At 40.0% G+C, this 22,258-nt stretch overlaps 1 protein-coding gene and 1 long non-coding RNA gene across 3 annotated transcripts in view; one reads left to right on the top strand and one right to left on the bottom strand.

Annotated features, from left to right (window-relative positions):
* RASGRF2 (Ras protein specific guanine nucleotide releasing factor 2) overlaps positions 1-22,258 on the bottom strand; it is a 123,906-nt gene that overhangs the window by 10,124 nt on the left and 91,524 nt on the right. For both annotated transcript variants that reach the window (XM_017806114.1, XM_017806113.1), the window contains exons 18-21: positions 17,149-17,255; positions 8,394-8,506; positions 777-837; positions 181-284 (exon numbers count right to left, since the gene is read on the bottom strand). In XM_017806114.1, the coding sequence (XP_017661603.1) occupies positions 181-284; positions 777-837; positions 8,394-8,506; positions 17,149-17,255 (385 nt within the window). The remainder of the gene's footprint in view (positions 1-180; positions 285-776; positions 838-8,393; positions 8,507-17,148; positions 17,256-22,258) is intronic.
* LOC108493123 lies at positions 241-6,850 on the top strand. Its single transcript, XR_001873357.1, has 3 exons — positions 241-428; positions 4,100-4,163; positions 4,349-6,850. It is a non-coding gene; the product is annotated as an uncharacterized LOC108493123 (long non-coding RNA).

The raw sequence follows: 22,258 nt of genomic DNA, 5'->3' as shown, positions 1-22,258 counted from the left end.
TACCATTTTTAACGCTGACTGAAACGGTAAATTTTATTAGGAAGATTTATTTTTCTTTTAATGACCCCACACTACTTTTCAGCATTGTGACCCTATTTATACTCACGTTACCCTTTCATGTGTGCAAACCCGCTTGCCAGTAGCATAAATTGGGTGGTGCCCGAGGCTGCCATCACTTACTCGTAGGGAATGCTCCGGAACACCACGTGATCCAGGAGGGTGATTTGCTCTGCAAGCTCCATGGCCGACAGCGTCTCAAAGCACTCCGGTTTTGGACAGTCCGACTGCAAAAACAAGGACAACACTTTAAAATGATCCCTTTTTGTGTCAAGCACAGGGCGTGGAGAGCTTCATGCACACTCTCAGCAGGGAGTTGTAATTAACTTCTTTGCTACAAAGAATTAAGAACAATTCCTAACAACATAAAGGTAAGCATCAGGCTGGAAACTTGTAGAGAAACAGGCACATACCAAGTCAGCATTATGAATGTAGGTTAATTCAAGTCTGTATATTCTGTGCTTACAATTTTATATATATTCATATCTTTCAATTTTTTAATTATGAGATTTAAATCCAAATCCTAAAGTTTTGATCTGTTCATTTTTGATGAGGGCTCCAAATTCTTACTGTTTCTAAACTGGAATAGACATTCTTGATGTAAAATATTTCTGTCCAGAAATACTTTACAATAAGTCACAACTGTGCTACATTTTATTGACTCAAACCCACAACATTTCTATAGGAGTATTTATGTTTAAATTTCAAGATGAACTCACCATCTGAATTATATCCTCTATCTTCAAATGAGTATCATCTTGATCATCCTGAGAAAGAGTCCTGAAAAATGAAGTAGCAGAACACCCTATATAAATGATATTGTTGGTGGTTATTAGAAAATTTTATCATAGATCAGCAATATGGTTCATCTAAAGTAAATCCTAAGACTGCAGAAGAGGTAAAGAAAAAAAAATTATCTGGTACATAAAACTCATGTTTTGTTTTAAGTAAAAGGGTACCAACTTTTACATCATCAGAGACATGCAAAATAAAATATTTCCATGGAGGTTTAAGATCTCTGAGCTAATGAATCCTTAATAATCCTAGGAAACCTAAAGGTGGAAAATGACACCTCAAGTATTTTCTCTGATTTCAAATTAAAATGGTATTTTGGGGATATATCTGAAAAATCAACATGTGAATAGTGAAGACACAAAACCAGGCAGGCATAAAAGAGTGCTCTTGTTTATTGGCACAACACTGTCCTGTGCAGCGTCCCACATGAAGAGCTGAGAGTGTGGAAGTGGACAACAAACTGCAGGTTTTACTTTCAGTAACTCAAGTGTTAATGAGTGCTTCCAATTCTGCTCCAGAAAAATCATGATTATTATGGTTATTTCAGAGTAGTGGGTCAAAAATTAACCCCGAAGTAAAAAGTGTTCATCAAATGCCACCTACCCAGATGTAGCATATTGGCACATAATTATAAGCTCTTACCCCTTCATTTGGAGAATATAGACTCAGAGAAGCTTTGAATAGACTGGATTAATGTAATATAGGAAGGAGAAGATTTAGAGAGAAAGAATGTAAGTAGTATGTAAAAAACTGCCTAAAAATACACCAACAATGTGGCAAGAAGTCACTGGGATGATTTGCATCAGGGGAGGTTTAGTTTCAACATCAAGTTGAAGGTGCAAGTATAAGTGAGCCTTGGGTCAGGCTTTCTGCAGAGGGTCCTTATCAGCTGAATTTCCAAGGAAAGTTTAGATGACCGTTTTCAAAGAAGATACAGTTCTACTGGTGATTCCAGAAGGCACAGCAACAGGATCTGGTATTTCCCCATGGTCCCTCCAATTCTTCATTTTTGCACTCTGTATTAGCAGACTTTCCACATACCAGCCAGGGAAAGGGTTAAAGGAAAAGGATCCCATTGCCTGGAGACTTCAGCTATGACTGTGAGGCTCAGAATTTGTACCATCTGGGTGGGGAGGAAGCACTATCGCTCAGTACACCAGGTTCCTCTGTTGTGAGCTGCTATTGTTTTCTCTTGGTTTGCCAAATTGGAGAGCTCCGCTAAAATCAAACGCAGATAAACACAGAATCTAAGAAACCTCCTTCCCTCATTTTCAGCCTACCAAAATCCACACAAAAATGCCCTTTTTCTATTCGTAAGGGCTGGAAACACCTTGTGTCTGATGACACAAGACATAAAATGTCTTGAATGTTTTACCTCTACAGGAGAACTGTAAGCTTCTTCTCCAGATGATAATGGTGTGCAGCCCCAGTGACTGTAAACAGACTGTCGATCTGTCCTTCCTGAGCAGCTTATTTTGTGCTGTACCTCACGGGTGATTGCCTGCACAAAGGTATTGTTTAACCTGTGACACAAGCATGTGTCTGCTGGCAACAAAAAACAGACAGGGCTTGTCCCTATGCCCTGCCTCTGCCCCAAGTATTCTTATCTATCTCGTAAATTCTTCATCTAAGTTACTTACATATAAGTTTATATTGGCCTGCCTTTCATATAGAAATTAGTGTGTTTGCCTAATATGAAATAAAATATGAAACATGAAGTTCTTAAAAGGCTGAAAATAGTTAACCTTTCCACATCCTTGCCACCTGATACTGCTCATCATGACATCTCACGTTTTATGTAAACTTTCAATTCCTCTTTCTAAACAGACACTTTTTTCCTAACACAGTGGTCTCATAAAAAAAAACAAAACAAAACAACAAAACAAACCCAAACAAACAAGCAACTTTCCTTTTATCAGTAAATGCTCTGTTTTTAAACTGCAGAGGATAATAAATCTCTGCACTGGGTAAAGCTGTTTTTTTGACAGCATCAATAGCAGCTCGCACTCCAGTCTGTACTGTTGTCAGCTTTGGGATTCCCAGCTCCAACAGGGGTCTGGGAAGATGTTTTGGGCTGCTCAGTCCTGCTTGGGTAGTTTCCATTGCACTCCTTGGAGAGCTCCTGGAAGCTAAGAAGAAGCACAGATCCATGTGAAAAGGGTCATGAGAGAAAGCAAAAGCACTGAGAGACTCTGCTGGACAGAATCACTCTCAGGGAGGACTGGATTGGGTGACACTTCCACCAGTATCCTTACAAATGAAGAAAGTAGATCAACAAGAAATATCTTTCCAATTCTTAGAGTAAGCAGCTAAGATTAGACCTCTCTCACACACACACACTATTCTTCATGCCTGACCAGTCTGAATACCAAATTAATTTTCTAGTTGAAAATATTAACATGTGTCTCCTTATTCCTTTATGGTACATAAAGCATTTTAAAATATTTTAAAAAGCTACTGTAAGTTGTAGAGCCTGAAAGGTGTTGTTTGGTGAGATTATACAAGGTAGAAAAATTGTTCATTCACCAAATTTTGACATCTGCATATCCCTGGATTTCATTTATGTTTAGTCTGAGGAAGAGGAAGGAAAAAGTGTTTCTTGAACCACCCTGTTTTTCTCCAGAGAAGATCATTTATCAGAAATATTGATTGCTGCTCAGTTTGAACTTTACACCTTCCTGCTTCATTATCAATTATATTTTATCTAGATTTCAAGGGTTAATAAATAGGGCCAATAAAATCTCAAGCAAAACATACACTGATAGGTTTCAGAACAGATTCTGATTAAAAAAAAGCTTTTTCACCCTGAAGAGAAACCCTGTCAGTCCACACAACAAAAATCCCATCATGCAAGAAATACCAGCTGCTTTGTTTGATGACTCAAGGCATGAAGCAGCTCAGTATCTCTCATCAACATTTTCCTTGTCATTCATATTCTAAACAGAGCCTCTCCCAGAGCTGACCATGATATCTTTGGAATACAAACCATCCTTTCCTCCTCCTCTAATCTCTGCTAATAAAGGGAATGATTTTCCAAGAAATATTAATGCACACATGCATACATGCACTCAAAAGCTGGGATAGTTTGTAAAAAGACCTATTTTTACCCAATACCCTTCAAGGAGACACAGAAAATACCAATCTTTAGGCTCAGAAAGCATGAACCTTTTTTCGTGAATGTTTGAACACTGAATTTATGATAAGAAATGCTTGTCCTAGCCTCATCCTGCATTCCTCTGCTTTTCAGAGTTGAGAGTACACTACAAAAACTGAAATGTGGGGAAGCCAAGGCCTACAGTGACAGCTGACAGGTAACCCAGAATTTTGATAGAATACATGTTTTGATATGCCATGGCCTTTTAGATAAAATGCTTGAAGCAAGCACTTCTTCAGAGCAACAAAAAAAGCCTGTTTTATGACACTCAGCTAGCAAATGGGTGAATGACTATTTTCATCAACTGGCTCACTCATTCTTCTCATTTTCATCCTGTCCCAGAGAAGCCTTTTGAATGAAAGTTTCATCGAAACTTCCAGTTTCGACAGACCTGTGCTTCCATATGAAAAGGATGCTGTCAAAAATCTTCAAACGAATCAATTTCTAACAGCAGTAGAAAAGCCATTCAGTTCCAGTTGGGTTATTTATATTTCTCCTCCAAGTAATATTAGCTGAAAGGTCTCAATTTAGAAGAAAATCAAAAAGCTGACATCTTTCCAAGGAAGTGATTGTGTGGCAGTGATGGACTGAACAGCATTTCTCGAAACCAGATGTTGACAGTGAAACAAGAGAAGGACACAGTACCTGAAAACACCTCCACATCTCTAAAAGAACACAGACTCTGGGTACCTTTAGGGCATCCAGGGTGGGATTCACATCCTACCACTGCTTGTGTTCGGCAACTGGGGAAGGCAGGGTCTCGATCTCTGGAGGAGCAGCCAGGATGCCTGAATTTTGGTGAAGAGAATCTCCCCCACAATAGGGAGTGACTGTGGAAGTTTCATTTCCTGCCTGCAGCTTGTTTTGTGGTTTGGTGCTTCAGGTACACACAGTGGGTCCTACCACAGAGTTTCTTCCGAGTCAATGCAGACCCTTCACCCTGTCATTATAACCTACAGATATCTGAAGGAACTCAACAAATAATTTTATTCCATAAAGGGCATTCTCTCAACGTTCAGAACATTGACATTTGGGCAAGTGATAGAAAATCCCCACTCTGATGCGGGAAAAAGTACAAAATACTCTGAGAGAATGTGGAGCCTCTTCCCTATGTCTCAGTGCAATGTTGGCTTGAAGATGAGCAGTTCTTCATCAAGAGGAACATGGTCTTGGTCGTGCCTACTACGATAAATAGTGATCTTTAGAGACAAACAACGAGGAGAAGTCTCCCAGTTTTGGGAAGAGCAAGTTCAGTGTTTGGCTTGGACACAACCAGCCATGGTACCATGCTGGCAGAACATCAGCAAAAGAACAATCCCTGGGTCATCAAGTCCTCTTAGCACCAGATGCAGTACTTTTGTTTTTAGTGAAAGTACAGCAGCAACTTTGCTGTTCAAGCACTAGAAACCTCATTCATAAATCATGCAGTCAGACAGAATGGAGGCATGTGGATGTTGTATCTTCTGCTTTTGTTTGTTTCTCAATTCCTCATGAAATCAAACTGTACAAGGATCTTTTCAACCTGCTAGAAAAACTAAACACCTCGACAGAAACTATTCCTCCATTTTACATTCTGGATTATTGCAAACTTAAGTTTTCAAGGAACAGTTGGTTTTCTGTCTGAATCCACTGACCAGCTGAGGAGCTGGAGGACCAGAGGGACCCCTCCTTGATGCCCCAAGTACCTGAGATGGTTCCAGAACCGTGTGTTCAGGCTCCACAGGACAGCAGGTCACTGCTTAGACTAGCAAGTCATTCAGGTTTTTTTAAAGCTTATATATATTCCTCTTTTAATAATGTGCAATAAAAATTAAAAAAATAACATAAATAGATTTAATAAATGAAAAAATAAAAAAACCAGAAAAGTAAAGGAATGAGCACTCCTGTGTCACTGCGAAAGATATACAGTTACACGCAAACAACTGCATTCATATTATCCCTTTTATCCTGTAATTCCCTCTTCTCATTTAACTATATAGCATTGCTGAGAGCCTGTATCTCCAGTGCTTTGCTACACTGTGGAAGTCACTCAGTTAACAGACAACCCATTCCCCTGAGATGATCCAAACACCAAAGCTCCTCCTTCCAGTGAGAGGGTGTGAAAGCATATTGAACTTTAATTCACACTGAAACAGTATTGAAATTTTTGACATCAAACTGTCCAGCATCCACATGTTTAGCAGCATTGCCAGCCTTGAAAAGCAATAAAGGAGTTTTGACAACTAATGTTAGCAAAGGCTAAAGAAAAAAAATGCCTTTTCCCCATTTCTCAGCTTTTAAGAATTTAACTTTTTCAGAATTTTCACTTCTTACAGCATTTTTTTTTTCAAAAGAAATACAGAGTGAAAATTCACAGAATTTCAAGTCTGAAAAAAAAGCCTGAAAAATGGAAATATCTGATGAACTGTATTCACTAGTGTATTATATACAGTGTGCTCAAATACTCAGTAATAAGTGCTAGAGGGGGAGAGAGGAGAAACAACACCTACCATTTCACAGAACAGCAGTAAAAGGACTCATAATTAACACATAAATACCACAGTCCATTTTTTGATGCAACAACTAATGGAAATTGGCTAATTTAAAATGGGATACAGGAAACTGCTGACAAACTTGTATGTTAAAGGCCTATAAATGTATCCCATTACTGCCAGGAACAGCCAATCCAGGTTTATCTTCTGACATTTTCTTAGAAAGCTGAAAGTCTTAAGGTAATCTTCCCCACTGTGAGCAACCTGACAGAACCTATGTTGTCACACATATTATTAAAACCCATTATCCTCATACTTTCTGCTCTCTGGCTTGCTCTTTTTTCCAAAGAAATACACGAAACAAACTTAATACTTTTACTTGGAAGAGCAGCACATGCAGTATTATTAAAAAGGAGATTTTTATTTATGTAAAAATAAAGGTGCTTTTAACAAGAATTTATAATTGTTTCTTTTCCTTTGTTTGACATCCCCCCCCTCAAGTGAACAACTTTCCAGTCACTTTGTTTTTTCATGTATCTGATGGGGAAACCTGTCAAATGATCTCAGGAAATTCAGACAATACTACATTTATTGCATCCCCACTGGCTTACTCACAATAATGTTAAAACAAACCACATCCGTGGTTTTGATCATATTTTATTTTAATCACGTCTTAGTCTTTAAATGATTTATTTATTTAATCACGGCTTAGTCTTTTAAGTGTCTCCTGCTCCTCAGTAATGTAATTCACACGAAAATCAGTGTCATAGGTTTTATTGTTTTAAAGGACAAAAACCAACCTGCTTGGAATTTTTTCCCTTTACCACTGTGAAAGAAAGGTGTTGAGCGAGCGAGGGGAAGGAGCTGGCTAGAGTGAGCACACACACAAAAGGACTGGCTAATAGCCCCACATTCCAAGCCGATGGCTTCAGGGGACTGTTGGGGGAGGGGAGTTTTTGTTTTATTCTTGTGGGGAAGGCCCTTCATTTTTGCCCAGACTCAGGGAGGGTGTGTGTGAAGAGAAAGAGCTCTGCGGGTCATCCGGCTTTTGGCCCCGGCTCGCCTCCGTTCCCTCACGCCCTGTTCTGCCCACGGCCCGGACCTGCCTCGGATTTCATCGGAAAAGGATGAAATCGGTACCAATCTGCAGAGGAACTTTTAAGGGGAAGGGCTGTTCTTCACCCCCAACTCCTCCTTCTCCGTGCCAGTGGCAGTTTACACTCGCTGACGAGGAAGGGGAGTTCCAGCCAGAGCCTTCAACAGAGTGAGGGCACAGGAGGAATCGCCCTCCCCCTTCTCCCTTCCCCCTCCCCCCTCCCTGGGGCCCGCCCGGCCGCCGCCCCCGCCGGACCCACAGGCGCGGGGCCAGGGCCCAGCAGCGCCCCCTGCTGGCCGCGGTCAGAAACTGCGCGGGAAGGCGCAAAGGACGGAAGTGGTTTCGGTGGGAGTTTGGGGCGGGACTGTTGTTTTCTTTTGCTGTGTTACCTGTACGCGTATATTCTTTTGTAAAGAGCTGTTATTTTTCTTTTCCACTGGAGTCTCTTAATTTCGAAGTTATAATTACTTAGAGGGAGGAACCTGGCTTTTTCTCATATCCCGCCCTCCTTAGCAAACACTTCTGTCTCGTTAAACTGAGACACAGTAGCTACAAAATATTCCCACTTTGCAAATGGAGTTATTTTCGCTGATACACGAAGACTGGACTCATGGCTGTCCGATGTTCTGCAGTAAAATTTTCTAATACAGGTATTTTTATGAATGACATTTAACACACACTTCATTTTATGGCTCATAAAATGCTTAGTGATCCTCAAAATTGGATACTCTGGAGACAACCCAAACCCTGTGAATTCGATACACAGTGCCCTATGTCACGTGCTACAGTTCAGATGTTAAATTACTAGAAACGCATTTACCTCAGTATGTTTGCAGTAGCTTTCCTTTCTTGTGGCAGAAGGTCAGGGTCTCTCAAAACTTCCTCCAGCAAATTGAACACGTTCATTTTCAGCTCGTTGTTCAGATCAAAATCCTTAAAAGGAAAACAGTTTTATTTCCTTTTGCCTTCATAATGTCGATCAAACAACTGAAAGGATATATTTCTATGAGTTTTGACTTTTTTCTTTTTTTTGCTATTAGGTTTGAATTCTTTACCTTTAATTTTTATTTTTTTGCTTGTTTGTTTTTGGTATTAGGTTTGAGAATATTTAAAGAAACCTGGAAAGCTGTTGTAGTGAACAGGCCACAAAATTAGGATCTCCAAAAGGCTGTGATTTATCTCCTTTCTCATCTTTATCTTCTGTGTGGAAGTGGGAAAATCAGCCTTCTTTTCTGAAGTAAGAAACTCAACAATGCCCACAAAATCCTCTCTCTTCTCCTGTGATGACTCTAAAAGCAGAAAAACAGTTTAACTGCAGTTCTGGGACCACTGCCTAGCAAGGCAGGACACTGGGATTCCCTTCAATGTTTTCTTGAGTTTCTCTGCTTATCTGCCTCCCACTCTGGTATTTCTTATCTCATACTCACCCTTTTGGAAAGGTCTGCTTTTAGTGGAGTACCCAAACTAATAAACTCACTAAACCAGGCTTGTGCTCTCTGGCACTGCACCTGAGAGCTTCGGCATTTTCATTCCCTCCAAGGCAGATTGACACCTGACACAGGACTGCATTTCAAGAACAGGAATGTGCTACAGCCATTTATGTCGATCTCTGAATTTGGAGAAAATCAGAGAACAGAATATGAGACATTCTGTTGTAATAGAATATACAAGCATTAAGGTGGGAACTCACAGGCAAGTGTTGGAATAGACTCCAGAAATTCTTGTATTTAGCTCAAAGCTAGCATTTTGATAAGAAAACTGAGCTCAAAATCTTCAGTTACCTAGTGCATCATAGATCTTCCTTGATAACCCACAGTTACTTGCAAACAGAACCATGTTTGTGGCGAGCTCCTGCTTGTTTCCATGGGAACGGAAGGCACAAAGTTACTGAAAATGGGAAATATTTGGCACCTCGGTGCAAGAGCATTGTATTTCATTTTCAAATAAGCAGCACAGCCCCTCCTGTTGTGAGAGGCTCCTAAAATGACAGGATTTCTGGAGATGTTTGCCTCTGGGGAGAACCAGAACCACCTCCAGTGAAGATACAGCCCGGGTTTCACTTGAGGGAATGTGAGAGCATCAGAACTCTCCCAAAGTCACAGAGACTAGTGATGCTTAATTTGGAAAAGGGATGAAACACTTAGGGCAAGAAGGAGAATGCATGCTCATTACAGGAGGAGGTGCCACGGCCTCCCCTACAACACTTTTTGGGAATGGTTACTGCTCAAATGTCAGCACTCAGAAATTACCTGCCCTGAGCATTTCTCCCCTGTCACAGCATCCTCTTTTCGCTACTCAGAAGTCTTCTCACCTGGGCCACAGCTAATTAATATCTTGAAACCTACTAGTATCTGTGTCTTTTTTTTTTTTTTCCGTGATGTTTGTCCATAAGGCAAGGATGTTGAAGAATGGGGAGCCTGCAGCAGGCTTTGGATGGGGTATCAGACACACAGCTCAAAGCCAAGCAAAAATTATTTCTGGGTACTGCACTGTGTTTGTTTTCTAAATTACATTTTCTATAGTCACTGTTTGAAATGCCTCCCTAAGGATCTGCCTTAGCCTGTTTGCAAGAGAAGACAAGAGAATTTTTTCATACATTTAGGGTATGGAAATGTGACTAATTATTGAAAACATGAGGAATGACACTGCTGTTCACTCCAGTGATTTCTAGAAGAAACCCATTTGAAATATAAAACTATCAGAATTTAGATGAAGGAGAAACCTTAAGCCTGCACAAGCTTGAGCCACCAGTGTAATTAATATTAGTGATGTCTGTCCTGTAGCTCAGTGGCAGGCACTGTATAAAAGAAGTTGGGTATCTTTGCTAGGTGGGCTACAAATATATCCTAAATGTACAGAAAAGGTGTCCAACAGCTGACAAATCTAACAGCCCAATTTAGTACTGCTGAGTAAAATTCTCATGCAAATGACATCAGCATGATTAGGATTTGATCTCCAAGTATGGTTTTCAAACGACAGCTCGTTGAGTATTTTCATTATAACATATTTTCTCTCAAGATGTCTTGAGATGTTTATTGCAATCAAATTTTTGACCAAAAAAGTCTAGAACTTTAGAAGTTATTTTATTTACAAATAGGATGGGGAAACCTCACCAGTGATTATCAAACTCAGCAAAACCAAAGCATTTCCAGGCTTTGCATGTTTATAGGGTAATTATTTGAACAATGTGAATTAATAAACTGCTCATTAATACCAAAACTTGTTTTACTCTGTAATCCACACAGGAAAGTAGTCCTGGAATCACTGAGAAACTCACATTGTTGGTGTTTTTTTTTTAAAGCAATGTGCCATCTGCTTCTAATAATGTGATGAGAAAAAAATATGTGGAAAAAGGTGGGATTCAGAAGTAAACTGGAGACAGAATCTCTTTTTCTGTTGAAGTTCATTATCTAAGGGGTACAGGGTTTCCAGTGTGACGAGCAATATATAAAAAAATCTAGGGAAATCATTGCACTTGTACACGTACTTAACATATGTAGAAAGGTTAACATGAGAATTATACAAACACCAAAATACTTAGCAACTAAGTATAATTTATAAATAAATAACTCTAAAAACATGCAGATTATATTACATGTGCCCATATATGAATATATACTAATATATTACATATATATCTGTTTATAGTATAGGACACATAGATCTATAGGTAGCTATGGTAGATAGATGGTATTCATGTGTATCATACCTATATATATAATTTTAGACCACTTTTGTGACTTTCAGTTGCAATTTACACATCACAGAAGGAATACAGTTAGTCAACCACTCAAGCGTCCAGCAGGCACATTTCAACTTGACAGTGGTCTAGTCCTTCATGAAAGGGCACAGGGATTTTTAATCACTGGCCAGAAGAAATGAGATTGCATCAAAGGCAGCAGAAAGCAACAAAAAGAGAACTTAGCCTTGCTAAGGTGTCTTTTTTTAACTAGAAGCAGTAGACTCACTATCGGTGGTTTGTTCAGAGAATATATTTTCAAGATTTGACATGAATTCAGTGAAATCCCAAAAGCTTTTCCTCCCCTCTTTCTTTAAATCTTCCTAAATGGGAGGAAACATTCTGCATCTAAAGAAAGTGGGGAAACATTGAATAACCTAGACAAACAAAACAGAGCTAAAACCTGAGAACCTGATATGTATTTGAGTGTGCCAGTGAGAAGGACTATGAAAATACAAGAGGGAGGGAAGGAAGAAGCAGTAGGGGAGAGAGATCTACTGAAAGACTGTTTACAAAGAACTTGGAATATTTTTAAGAAGATGGGGTTTGCCTTACAATTTTCATGTATCTGGTCTCATGCCAAAGAGTAACGAGTCAAGTGACTCTTACCCTCGTACACAGCAGATCAAATGCTATCAGAGTAAAGTGAAGTTACTCCACTGCTGCAGTCCTCTACGATACTGTTTAATTTTGCAACACAAAAACACACTTCAGCTATTAACACACACAACTGTGATGAGGAAAATCTTCATAAATTCACCTGCAACAAAACATTTACACAGGTGGAAGGCAGAGAGAAAAGTTATTACAACCGGTTATCAGGAAAATTCATCCCTGAGCTTGAAGTAAGTCTGGCTTACTTCAAGAAACAAGCAGACAACAGTATTGTCTTCCAGTTAGTTTCAAGTGCAGAGACTCATAGTTAGGGGAAGAATGTCAGTCCTGATTCTACAGAATCAGTGTTTGCCTGTCACTCCTGATGGAGTATAATCAGGTTAAAAGTACAAGCTACATGAACAGCACAACTAACTCCCAGCACACACAATACAGAGCTCTCTTCGTCCAGGCACTGTGTAATGCTGTAGTACACAAGAAACCTTGAGAGGAGAGTCCAGCCACTACATATGGTCAGATTAAAGCACTCAGGACAGACAGGAAATGTGACATCTCTGCCTCTGAGTCCTGGGATGCAGCACATTCCTGAAGGACCTCAGTGGGGAGGGACCTGTCAGGCTCCAGCAGAAATGGGTGCAGAAAACTGTTAATCAGTTTGACTGACTGCAGGCTTGGCTCCCATTCTGGGGGTGACTCATGTTCCCTGAAGGGTCGTGGTACAGCCAACCCTTGTGCTCCTGCAACATTTCGACAGAGCACAGCAGCAATTAAGTGTATTATTATTCACTGCACAAGTTCAGGCAAACTGGATTTCCTGGCCAACAGCTGGAAGGGTCACTCCAGGTTCCCCTGCTCTGACTCTCTCTGGGGCAACCCCTCTGACTCTTCATAGTTTGTATCATGATGTCTGTTTGTTTCAGACAGAATCCCAGAAATTTCTTTGCTGTTTCAAGGCAGGGGCCACAGGTCCTAGGGGGCATTCATTTGAAATGTACTTAAAATACAGCCCATCTTGCTAAGTGTGGTGTGAGTGCAATTTATTCACATTTCTACAAAAAACTTACCATAAATCTGCCATATTATCTTATTCATCATTTTACACCCATAAACATGAGGAAAGTGGGGCTCGTATAGAGGATTTTATATCTATATTTTTTTATTCCAATGAAATGGAATAAAACTAGAATTGACCAACTGATGTGCACTAAAACTATTTCTAACTAACCAAAATCATCTTTGCTCGGACAATTGTCTGTACACAGGTGTTCTTCCTAATCCCTAAGTGCTATCAATAACTACCTCTGCAAATCCTTCTGTTGAAAACCCACCACAGCTTTGTTGGTATGACCAAGAAACTGACTTGCAGTAGATAATTTCACAGCTGGAGCCAGGCAGGCACTGGGCACGAGATCATGACCTACATTCTCAAAATTCAAGCCATGGTCCTCCCCCTAGGTCTTGTGCTCACTCCATAGCTCGCTGACACTGTCTAGCACCAAGAGAGTTTGAGAGAGAACTAAGATTTGCCAACTCATTCCAGCTGTACTTCTAAGGGAAACAAGGCTGCAAGACCTCACCCAGATAATTAAGTCATACTGAGACTTTCTCCTCTTGGCCTCCTTTTGCCTTCCAAATTTCCACCTCTGCAGAAGCCAGTAGGAGTTCTATCCTCATGAGCCCTTTCTGTCCCCATCAACACTGTCTTCACAACGATCCTCTGCCTTGTCACTTATGTTTTCATTGTTTACAATAGGAGAATCCTATGCTGTTCCTCTCAATTACATTTCAAAACCAAAATGTAAACACGAACACTTTCCTGTTATTTTGGGCAAAAAGAAAGGTTTGTTGGCTTGCAGAAGGCTGAATGAAAAAAAAAAGGAGGGATATGCAATGGAAAGAATAAAAACATACACAAAACAATCTGGAATACCTAAACCCACCCTTCATGCTGTGCTGGTTTTGGCTGAGGAGTAACACAGGTTTGATCACTCTCGCTCAGGGTGGTAAAAACAAAAGTATGTGTCACATCACCTGGAGATGTTTTTTTCCCAAATTTTGATCTGTGCCTTGCATGCTTATGAGGATATTAATTAGTTCCTTCTGCCCTCCAGAAAGGGCTGCAGATCTAGCACTACTACCACTGTACAGTTACTAGAAATTTAAATGAGGCTTCTACAGTGTATGACCCAAGTATAACAAATAATGAATTCTTTTTCTTAGCATCTCTTAGCATGATTTCAAGATAACAAAACTGCTTTGTGAAAGCACATCTTCACTGAATAGGCTGATTTGTTAATTTTAATGATTCTGTTTCCTGGTCACAGACAATTTTACATATTAAATGCTGTCCATGCTCAGATAAATTTAAACAAAAACAAAGCAGGTTTTGACATAGTGGGAAAATAGTGTAGGAAGGTAATTGATTCCATAGCCCAGCAAAGACCTTCCAAACCCTGGTCAAGGATTTTCTAGAGCAGAGTAAACACAAGGCTCTGAACCATTTGTTTGCATAATTCCTCCATCCCTGGGGTCATGCACCAACCCTGACCCATTGTTATTACACACAGAGCAGCAGCAGAAACAAGCCAAGGGCTCCAGAGGGATGAATGGAGAGCAGGGAATAATGAAGTGGGATGATATACGTAAGAGCCCTTTAGCACACGGTTGCATGTGAGTCTCTTTATGTTGCACCCAATAGAGCCCAACAGATCAGGACAATAACGTAGGCAGACTTGTCACTGGTGAATCAGAGAGCACCAAGACAGAGTCAGTTATGCTGCAGAATTATTCACAAACTGCAGCACTAAGCACGTCTGCAGTAGTATCTCACACCCAAAAAGGAGAAATAAAGAAAGCCTCACTCTTCATGTCTGTTGTCTTTGCTTCTCTTTGCATCTAGTGATAAGGAAGTGGCATTTTGGCAGAAAAAAGTGTGTAGTAGGTTACGTTTTATAGCAGTGCAGGCCAGCGATGACTACAAGGATTTAGGGACATCACAAGGAGAACAGTCTACCAGACAGAGAGAAATTGCCTATTTTGTGCTGGAAGTTTTTGCACCAAAAGCAAATTCAAAGCCAGGTGGAGGGAAAACAGTATCAAAATCGTATGTTAAACTTTGCAAATATCCACTGATTTCTTTTTTTTTTTTTTTCAATTAATAAAACCTGCCCTCTTTTTGAGAATAAAACCTGCCATTGGCTGCTCATGAAGATGAAGGATGTCTCAAATGTAGTAGTCATGGAATCATAGACTTGTGGAATGGTTTGGGTTCGAAGGGACCTTAAAAGTCATCTCGTTTCTGCCATGGCGGTTCCACTAGACCGGACTGATGAGTAGCCAGAGAACAATGCAAATACCTCAAAATGTATGAAAGTTTTTGGCAGGTCTGCTTTTCTTAAAAAATTTTAAAGCTTATATTGCTTTGTCGGTTTGGAAATTGAGTAAGCATTTTTTTCAGCAGACACTGGTCACTCAGGGTTCTCTGGTTTGCAGTTTGTGTTTTTATTGTAAAATAAGCTCAGAGCTCCTGCTCTCCCAGGACTATCCATCTTTTACTGCCAACATTTCACACTATTTGGCCAGACAGCAATTCTTCACTTGTCTTCCTTGAAGCAGTCCTGTCCCATAATTTTCTGGCAGGAACTAGACAGTCTTTTCTGGTTTGCTTAGGTCTGCTGTCCTTTCTCTCTTACTAGTCTCACAAGTAAACAACACAAAATGCTCATTAAATACTCTGTTGCTGTAGCATTTCTTATTTTCCGTGCCAAAGCTCTTGCGTTTTAAAATACCTGCTATACTGGAATAATGAACTAAGAGAGATAGAGAATTAAAATCTGACACCCTTGCCATGGAAAGAATATAAGGCAGTGGCAGACTAGGGAGTCCAGGTAATAGCTTCCCCTTTGAAAATGGACAGTGTTGAACTACTAATCATTATCTTTGTCCTCTTCATATTTCTAAAAGAATCACATTTGTAAATGTTACACAAAAGATGCAAAAGTATACAGGAGAACGTTACATTTTTGCGTATCATGGATAATTTTGAAATGAAAACAGAGAACACTTGTATTTTTAAGGAGAGAAAGTGTTATTTTTGGTAAATTATGACAATGCAGAGTATGCTTGGACTCTTCATAGTTACTTTTTGCTTATAATAGAGAATCATTACAACTCAGACAGGATCAGCTCTGAAATGTAAACTTCAGTGAAACTAGTTGTAGATGTTGCTTAATGTAGATAAAGTCTGATGATTCCTAACATTTTCACAATCACATAAATTAACCATCTTTTATTTAGCACAGCAGTTATTTAATGGGAACTGTGGCAGGAACACAGCAAGTACAGAACAGCAACACAGAACTGTAATGACAGACTGCTGCCACTCCTATTACAGCTCAAGATGCTCTTGATTCTGATTTTAATTTAACAGGTAGTCAAACAAAACTTGGTGTACATAGGCTGTTTCCAGTAACTCAAAATGTTTAATCACTCCCATGATACCAAGAAAGGTTTTATTAATCTCTTCTGGGCTGTTCAGCTTTTCAAACACAACCAATTTTCTCACACATCTTCTTACTGACTTCATTCTCTAGGAAACAACCTCTATGAAAATTAAGCCAGTTCAATAGGGAAAAGGGAATTGATTTGACATCAGACAGTTTGACATGGGTACATTTAGCTCTTGAAATGAAGTATTCTTTATTATTAGCATGTACTAACAAAGCAGTTTATATATTGCTTGCAAAGTGCCCTCACTTCTTCCTTCCTTCCCTCCCTCCTTCTCTCCCTGCCTGTCTCCCTCCCTCCCTTCCTTTTCCTTCCTTGCTTCCCTTCCTTCCCTTTCTTCCTTGTCTCCACCTCACTTTGTCTTCCTCCCTCCTTTGTTTCTTTCAACAATTTCCCTGGTATCTTCTGCATGTATACCAAATTCTTCCAACATTTTTCCCACCTAGCATCTTAAAGGACTTTTTGATCTATGAAATTCCACCAACCACTCAGATCCCTTCCCTCCTCTGCAAACAAATCAGACCTACAGTCCCATCATGGTTTACAGAGGAGACCAACACAAAGAACTGGTGACTCTTTCCATGCACGATTCACAACAAATAAATAAATAAATATCTGTATGAAAACACAAGTGGTTTAACACAGTCAAATCAACTCAGCCAAGCTGCGACTGTGACAAATCAGTCCAGGGTTATGTGTCTGAGGGGGAGAATACCTGTGAGTGTTTGGAGACCCAGTGTCGCAGGACGTTGAGGACGCGGTTCGTGGCCGCTCTGCGTATGATGAACTCCTTGTCACACGTGCGCTCGGAGTTGTTAAACCCTGGGTAGGAAAAAAACACACTTTGGAGTTTGTGGAGGTGGCAAAAATTCGAATAGAGTGTGAGTAATTTTGGTAAACTGAAAGCTTATAGAATATCTGTGTGCAATAAGAGGAAAGGTGCCTCCCAGGCTGTGAAATGTGGCCATTTAGACCGATGAAATTCTGCAAGATCAGTAGAACACAAGATCAGCAGAATACAGCCTTGCCCATCACAATACAGACTAATACAGACACCTCCTTGGGTCGGCATTCAGTTTTAGAAAGATGTGTCACTAAATATCAACGTCTCCCTTCAGCATGGAAGAAACAAAATAAAATTTATAAAGAAATAAAGTGAATTTAAAAAAAAAAAAAGTTGTTTGTTTGTTTTCCAGTATGGAAGAATTTTACAGTAAGAACCAGGACTAGACCAAAAACAGGCCTGCAGTCAACCAAATTACAGAAAGTATGATTTACGAAAGGGAAACAGGTGAATTTCAGAACTGGTAAAGAACAAGGGGAAGAGAGTAGTTTAAACAGACAGGAGAAAAACGCCAACATAATAAATCTTCCTTGATAAGAGCAGTACTGTACAGGCTCTATTAACTAACACTGTTAAATAAGTTATTTGTTTTTTTTACCACTGGGATGACATGAAGGTGGGAAGGTATATGGAAAGCACATTTATGGCCACTGCTGCCTGGAAACATACACATGCCAACTGCAGCATTTCCCCAAACATCTTTTAAAGACAACTTTTTTTTTTTTGTCAGCAATATTTACTTATAAAGAAATAGTTTTAAAAACAAAAAAGGAACTTTCTCCCTACATGCACATTATCTCTTCTTTCTCTTTTCATTCTGCTGCAGATTTAACATAAATAAAAAATGTATGATAAAAGTATGATTACACTATTTTAATATCAATAAAATTGCTACATTAAACCCCTGAATTTCTTTTAGAAATTGATAACTCAGAAGATATACTCGAGAAGTTTAAATTTTTAAAACTTTCTGTTAGATTTGATCTTATACTGTGCTCTCCATTTCACTCAGTGCACAGACCAGTAACAGCTGGAAAGACCTTTCTGTGTGACCAGAACTTTACTTTTTTTTGGCATAAAAGCTGTTTGAGAGCCCTTGTATTATTATAAATAGCAAAGGCAGATTAAAATTCTATTTATTCTGTGATAAACCCATTGGAGGTATTTTAAAGGCTAGTCTTAGTTTTGCACTATTTTCATTAAAGACAATCCAGAAAATCCAAATTGCTGCTCTGCATTTTTGGAAAGATGAGCTAGAAACTTACATCTATTACTGTCAGTTAGATCCCAACCCCCAAAAGTATTTTCTACGCTTATGCTAATGGGCATTTTTTAAACTCTGGCATATTACACTGTGGGTGACATCTAAGATTCAATATCAAAGAAAGTTTCACAATGAAGTATTTTCAGGAGTTTCACTGACTATAAAGAGAAAAATAAAGAAAATCTCTGAGGCTTTTCTGAGTAAAAGGTAACAAGGCAACATTTTTTGTGTGTTAATTTTCTATGCCTTTCACAGTTAACCTATTGTACAAGCAGTTAGGAATACACATTATAAACTGTTCAATTAGTCACTTAATTGCAGCAGTGAAAGTCACAATGAAAATTACATATTAAAGCAGCAAAGTCTGTGTGAAGATAACATTAAGGAAAAGAAGTTTCAGTGAGCTAGAAGGAAAAGAGAGAGAAGCCTACAGAGATAGTTTCCAGTTAGCTACAAAAAGAATAAAATGAGGAAAGGAAAAAATTAAAGCCTTCAGAGATCACTTCAGCAAAATTTTATGGTCCTCAGAATTTCATCAATTTTCAAGCAGTAATTAGCTTGTTCCAGAGAACGCGCAACGCATTCATTCTGATCCATATTCTCAGTACTTAATGTTCATGCTTTGAACCTATAAATGGAGATCTCCAGTGGCGTAAGGAAAGAACTCAGGTGAACACAGATGCACATGTGAATTTAACTCCATGATGGTGATTCCTTGCACATCTTCAGGTGTAGGACTTCAAATAAATCAGCAAAATGCATTTTTTTTTCCAAAATAAAACTGGAAATCTACTAACTCCATTCTGATCTCATTCTTTAATACCAAACAACTCAGAAAGATGTTGTTTCCTTCTTCACAAAGGATTTATAACGTATTGTTCTTTACACAAACAAAAATGAATCCAAAAATCCACAAGCAACACTCACTGTCCAAGACTTAAACCTGCAGATTCATGCTGAAGAAAATAATATTTATGACATTTCCTTGTGGAAAGGGAAGGGAGTGGAATACCCACTGTTCTCTGACTCAGAGTCCTCCCATTTGGATGCCTGGCTTTACCTCAAGGTTTTACATCAAGGTTTTACCTCAGGACTTGTTTTGAGTAACAGCAGAACCCAAGTGGGCTCCACATTCAGCAGCTTTAGTATCATCTCAAGAGAGTTTGGCTGAAGACAGAGACAATTATGCTGAAGAATAATAGAGTGAGTCTTTGGACCATCCTGAGGCAATTGGATTTTTTCACTAAAACTACAGACAAGAGAACTCCATGACATCTAGAACAAGTGGTGGATCGATCTTGCTGAAAAAACTCAATTATGTGCAGATACAGGTGATCACAAAGGTTTCTATGAGGCCTTGAAAACAGCATACGGGCCTACATACCAGGTACAAAGCCCTCTACTCAGCGCTGATGGTCAAACCCTTCTAACAGATAAAACCTCCATTCTGAATCGATGGTCTGAACACTTTCAGACTCTCTTCAGTACCAACCGTGTAGTCCGAGACTCAGCAATTCAGTCCATCTCACAACAACCAGTAAAGTATGAATTGGATACTGCCCCCACTTTAGGAGAAACCCTCAAGGCCATACAGCAGGTGAAAATCGGCAAGGCAGCTGGGGTTGATGGAATTCCACCTGAAGTCTGGAAACATGGGGGCCTTGCACTCCATACCAAATTTCACGAGTTTGTGGTGCGCTGTTGGGAGCTCGGTGAACTACCAGCAGACCTTCGTGATGCAGTCATCATCACCTTGTATAAGAAGAAAGGTATTAAATCAGATTGCTCAAACTATCGTGGTATTACTCTGCTCTCCATTGCTGGCAAAATCCTGGCAAGAATACTCTTGAACAGACTAATACCCACTATAGCAGAAGGAATCCTTCCTGAAAGTCAGTGTGGTTTCAGAGCCAACAGGAGCACCACAGACATGGTATTTGTCCTCAGACAACTGCAAGAGAAGTGTAGGGAACAGAACAAAGGTCTCTATGTAACCTTTGTCAACCTCACCAAGGCTTTTGATACTGTGAGCAGAAAAGGTCTGTGGCAGATTTTGGAACGTTTAGGTTGTCCCCCCAAGTTCCTTAAAATGATCATCTCACTCCATGAGGATCAGCACAGCCAAGTCAGATATGGCAACACACTTTCTGAGCCCTTTTTAATTAAGAATGGTGTGAAACAAGGCTGCGTTCTTGCTCCTACCCTATTCACCGTCTTCTTTAGCATGATGCTCCAAAGGGCCACAGCAGACCTCGATGATCAGGACGGTATCTACATTCGATACCGTACTGATAGAAGTCTATTCAACCCAAGGCGACTGAAGGCCCACACCAAGACCTTAAACCATCTTGTCCGGGAGCTGCTTTATGCTGATGATGCCGCCCTTGTCGCCCATACAGAAGCAGCCCTGCAGCGTTTAACATCCTGCTTTGCAGATGCTGCTGAGCTCTTTGGGCTGGAAGTCAGCTTAAAGAAGACAGAGGTCCTCCATCAACCTGCACCTCAGGAAGTCCCCCATCATCCCCACATCACCATTGGCCAATCAGAGCTCAAATCAGTCCAGCAGTTTAATTACCTAGGCAGCCTCATCTCCTCAGATGGTAAGATCGACGGAGAGATAGACAACAGGTTAGCAAAGGCATACAGTGCTTTTGGAAAACTCCACAAAAGAGTATGGCGTAATAAACACTTGAAGAAAAGCACCAAGATCAGTGTTTACAAAGCCATAGTGTTGTCTACTCTCTTATATGGTTCCGAAACATGGGTCATCTATCGCCACCACCTGCGTCTCCTAGAACGCTTCCGTCAACGCTGCCTCCGTTCAATCTTAAACATCCACTGGTCAGATTACGTGACCAATACATCTGTTCTAGAACAAGCAGCTGTCACAAGTATAGAGGCCATGTTACTGAGAACACAGCTGCAATGGGCAGGGCACGTCTCAAGGATGAAGGACCACCGCCTCCCTAAGATCCTGCTCTATGGTGAACTTGCCACTGGCTACCGCAAGAGAGGAGCCCAAAAGAGAAGATACAAGGACTCCCTGAAACAACATCTCAGCCTTGGCCATATTGATCACCATAACTGGTCTACTCTGGCCTCAAATCGGGAGGCCTGGAGACACGCCATCTATAATGCAGCTGTCTCCTTCGAGAACACACGCAGGATCACTCTCGAGGAAAAAAGGCAACGCAGAAAGAACTGTGTATTGCAGAATACACCATCTAAGGAGTCTTTCTGCTGTGCCTTTTGCAATCGGATATGTCTGTCACGTATTGGCCTCATAAGCCACCAGCGTGCTTATAACAAATGTGGATAGAGCCTTCCCAAATCTTCGTTCGCGAAGCCTAGCCATGATGACAGACAAGAGTCACCATTTTTACCTATTCATATCAGTGAATAGGTAAAAATACACTTTATAAGTGTAAAGTTATGCATTGATATGTATCGGCAAATCTATTCAAAACTAACATGGCAGCCCCCTTCCAGTCAGTACAGCAACAGCTAAACCCCCAACATTTAAAGCACAGGATTTTATCACTCCTGATTCTATGAAATTATGTCATACTACTGACCTAAAGAAAAGTCAGTCAATATTAAAGGTGAAAACAAAAGAAATCTCTAGTTCTGACAGCCACTGAACAGATCTTTTCATTAACCAAAAGCTGAAAACATGTAAGGGAAAAGGTACTCAAGGACTATGAAGACTGGTGTTAA

This window comes from Lepidothrix coronata, unplaced genomic scaffold (assembly GCF_001604755.1).
Source record: "Lepidothrix coronata isolate B3197 unplaced genomic scaffold, Lepidothrix_coronata-1.0 Scaffold14, whole genome shotgun sequence".
Taxonomy (NCBI): domain Eukaryota; kingdom Metazoa; phylum Chordata; class Aves; order Passeriformes; family Pipridae; genus Lepidothrix; species Lepidothrix coronata.
This window is presented reverse-complemented; position numbering and strand designations above follow the sequence as displayed.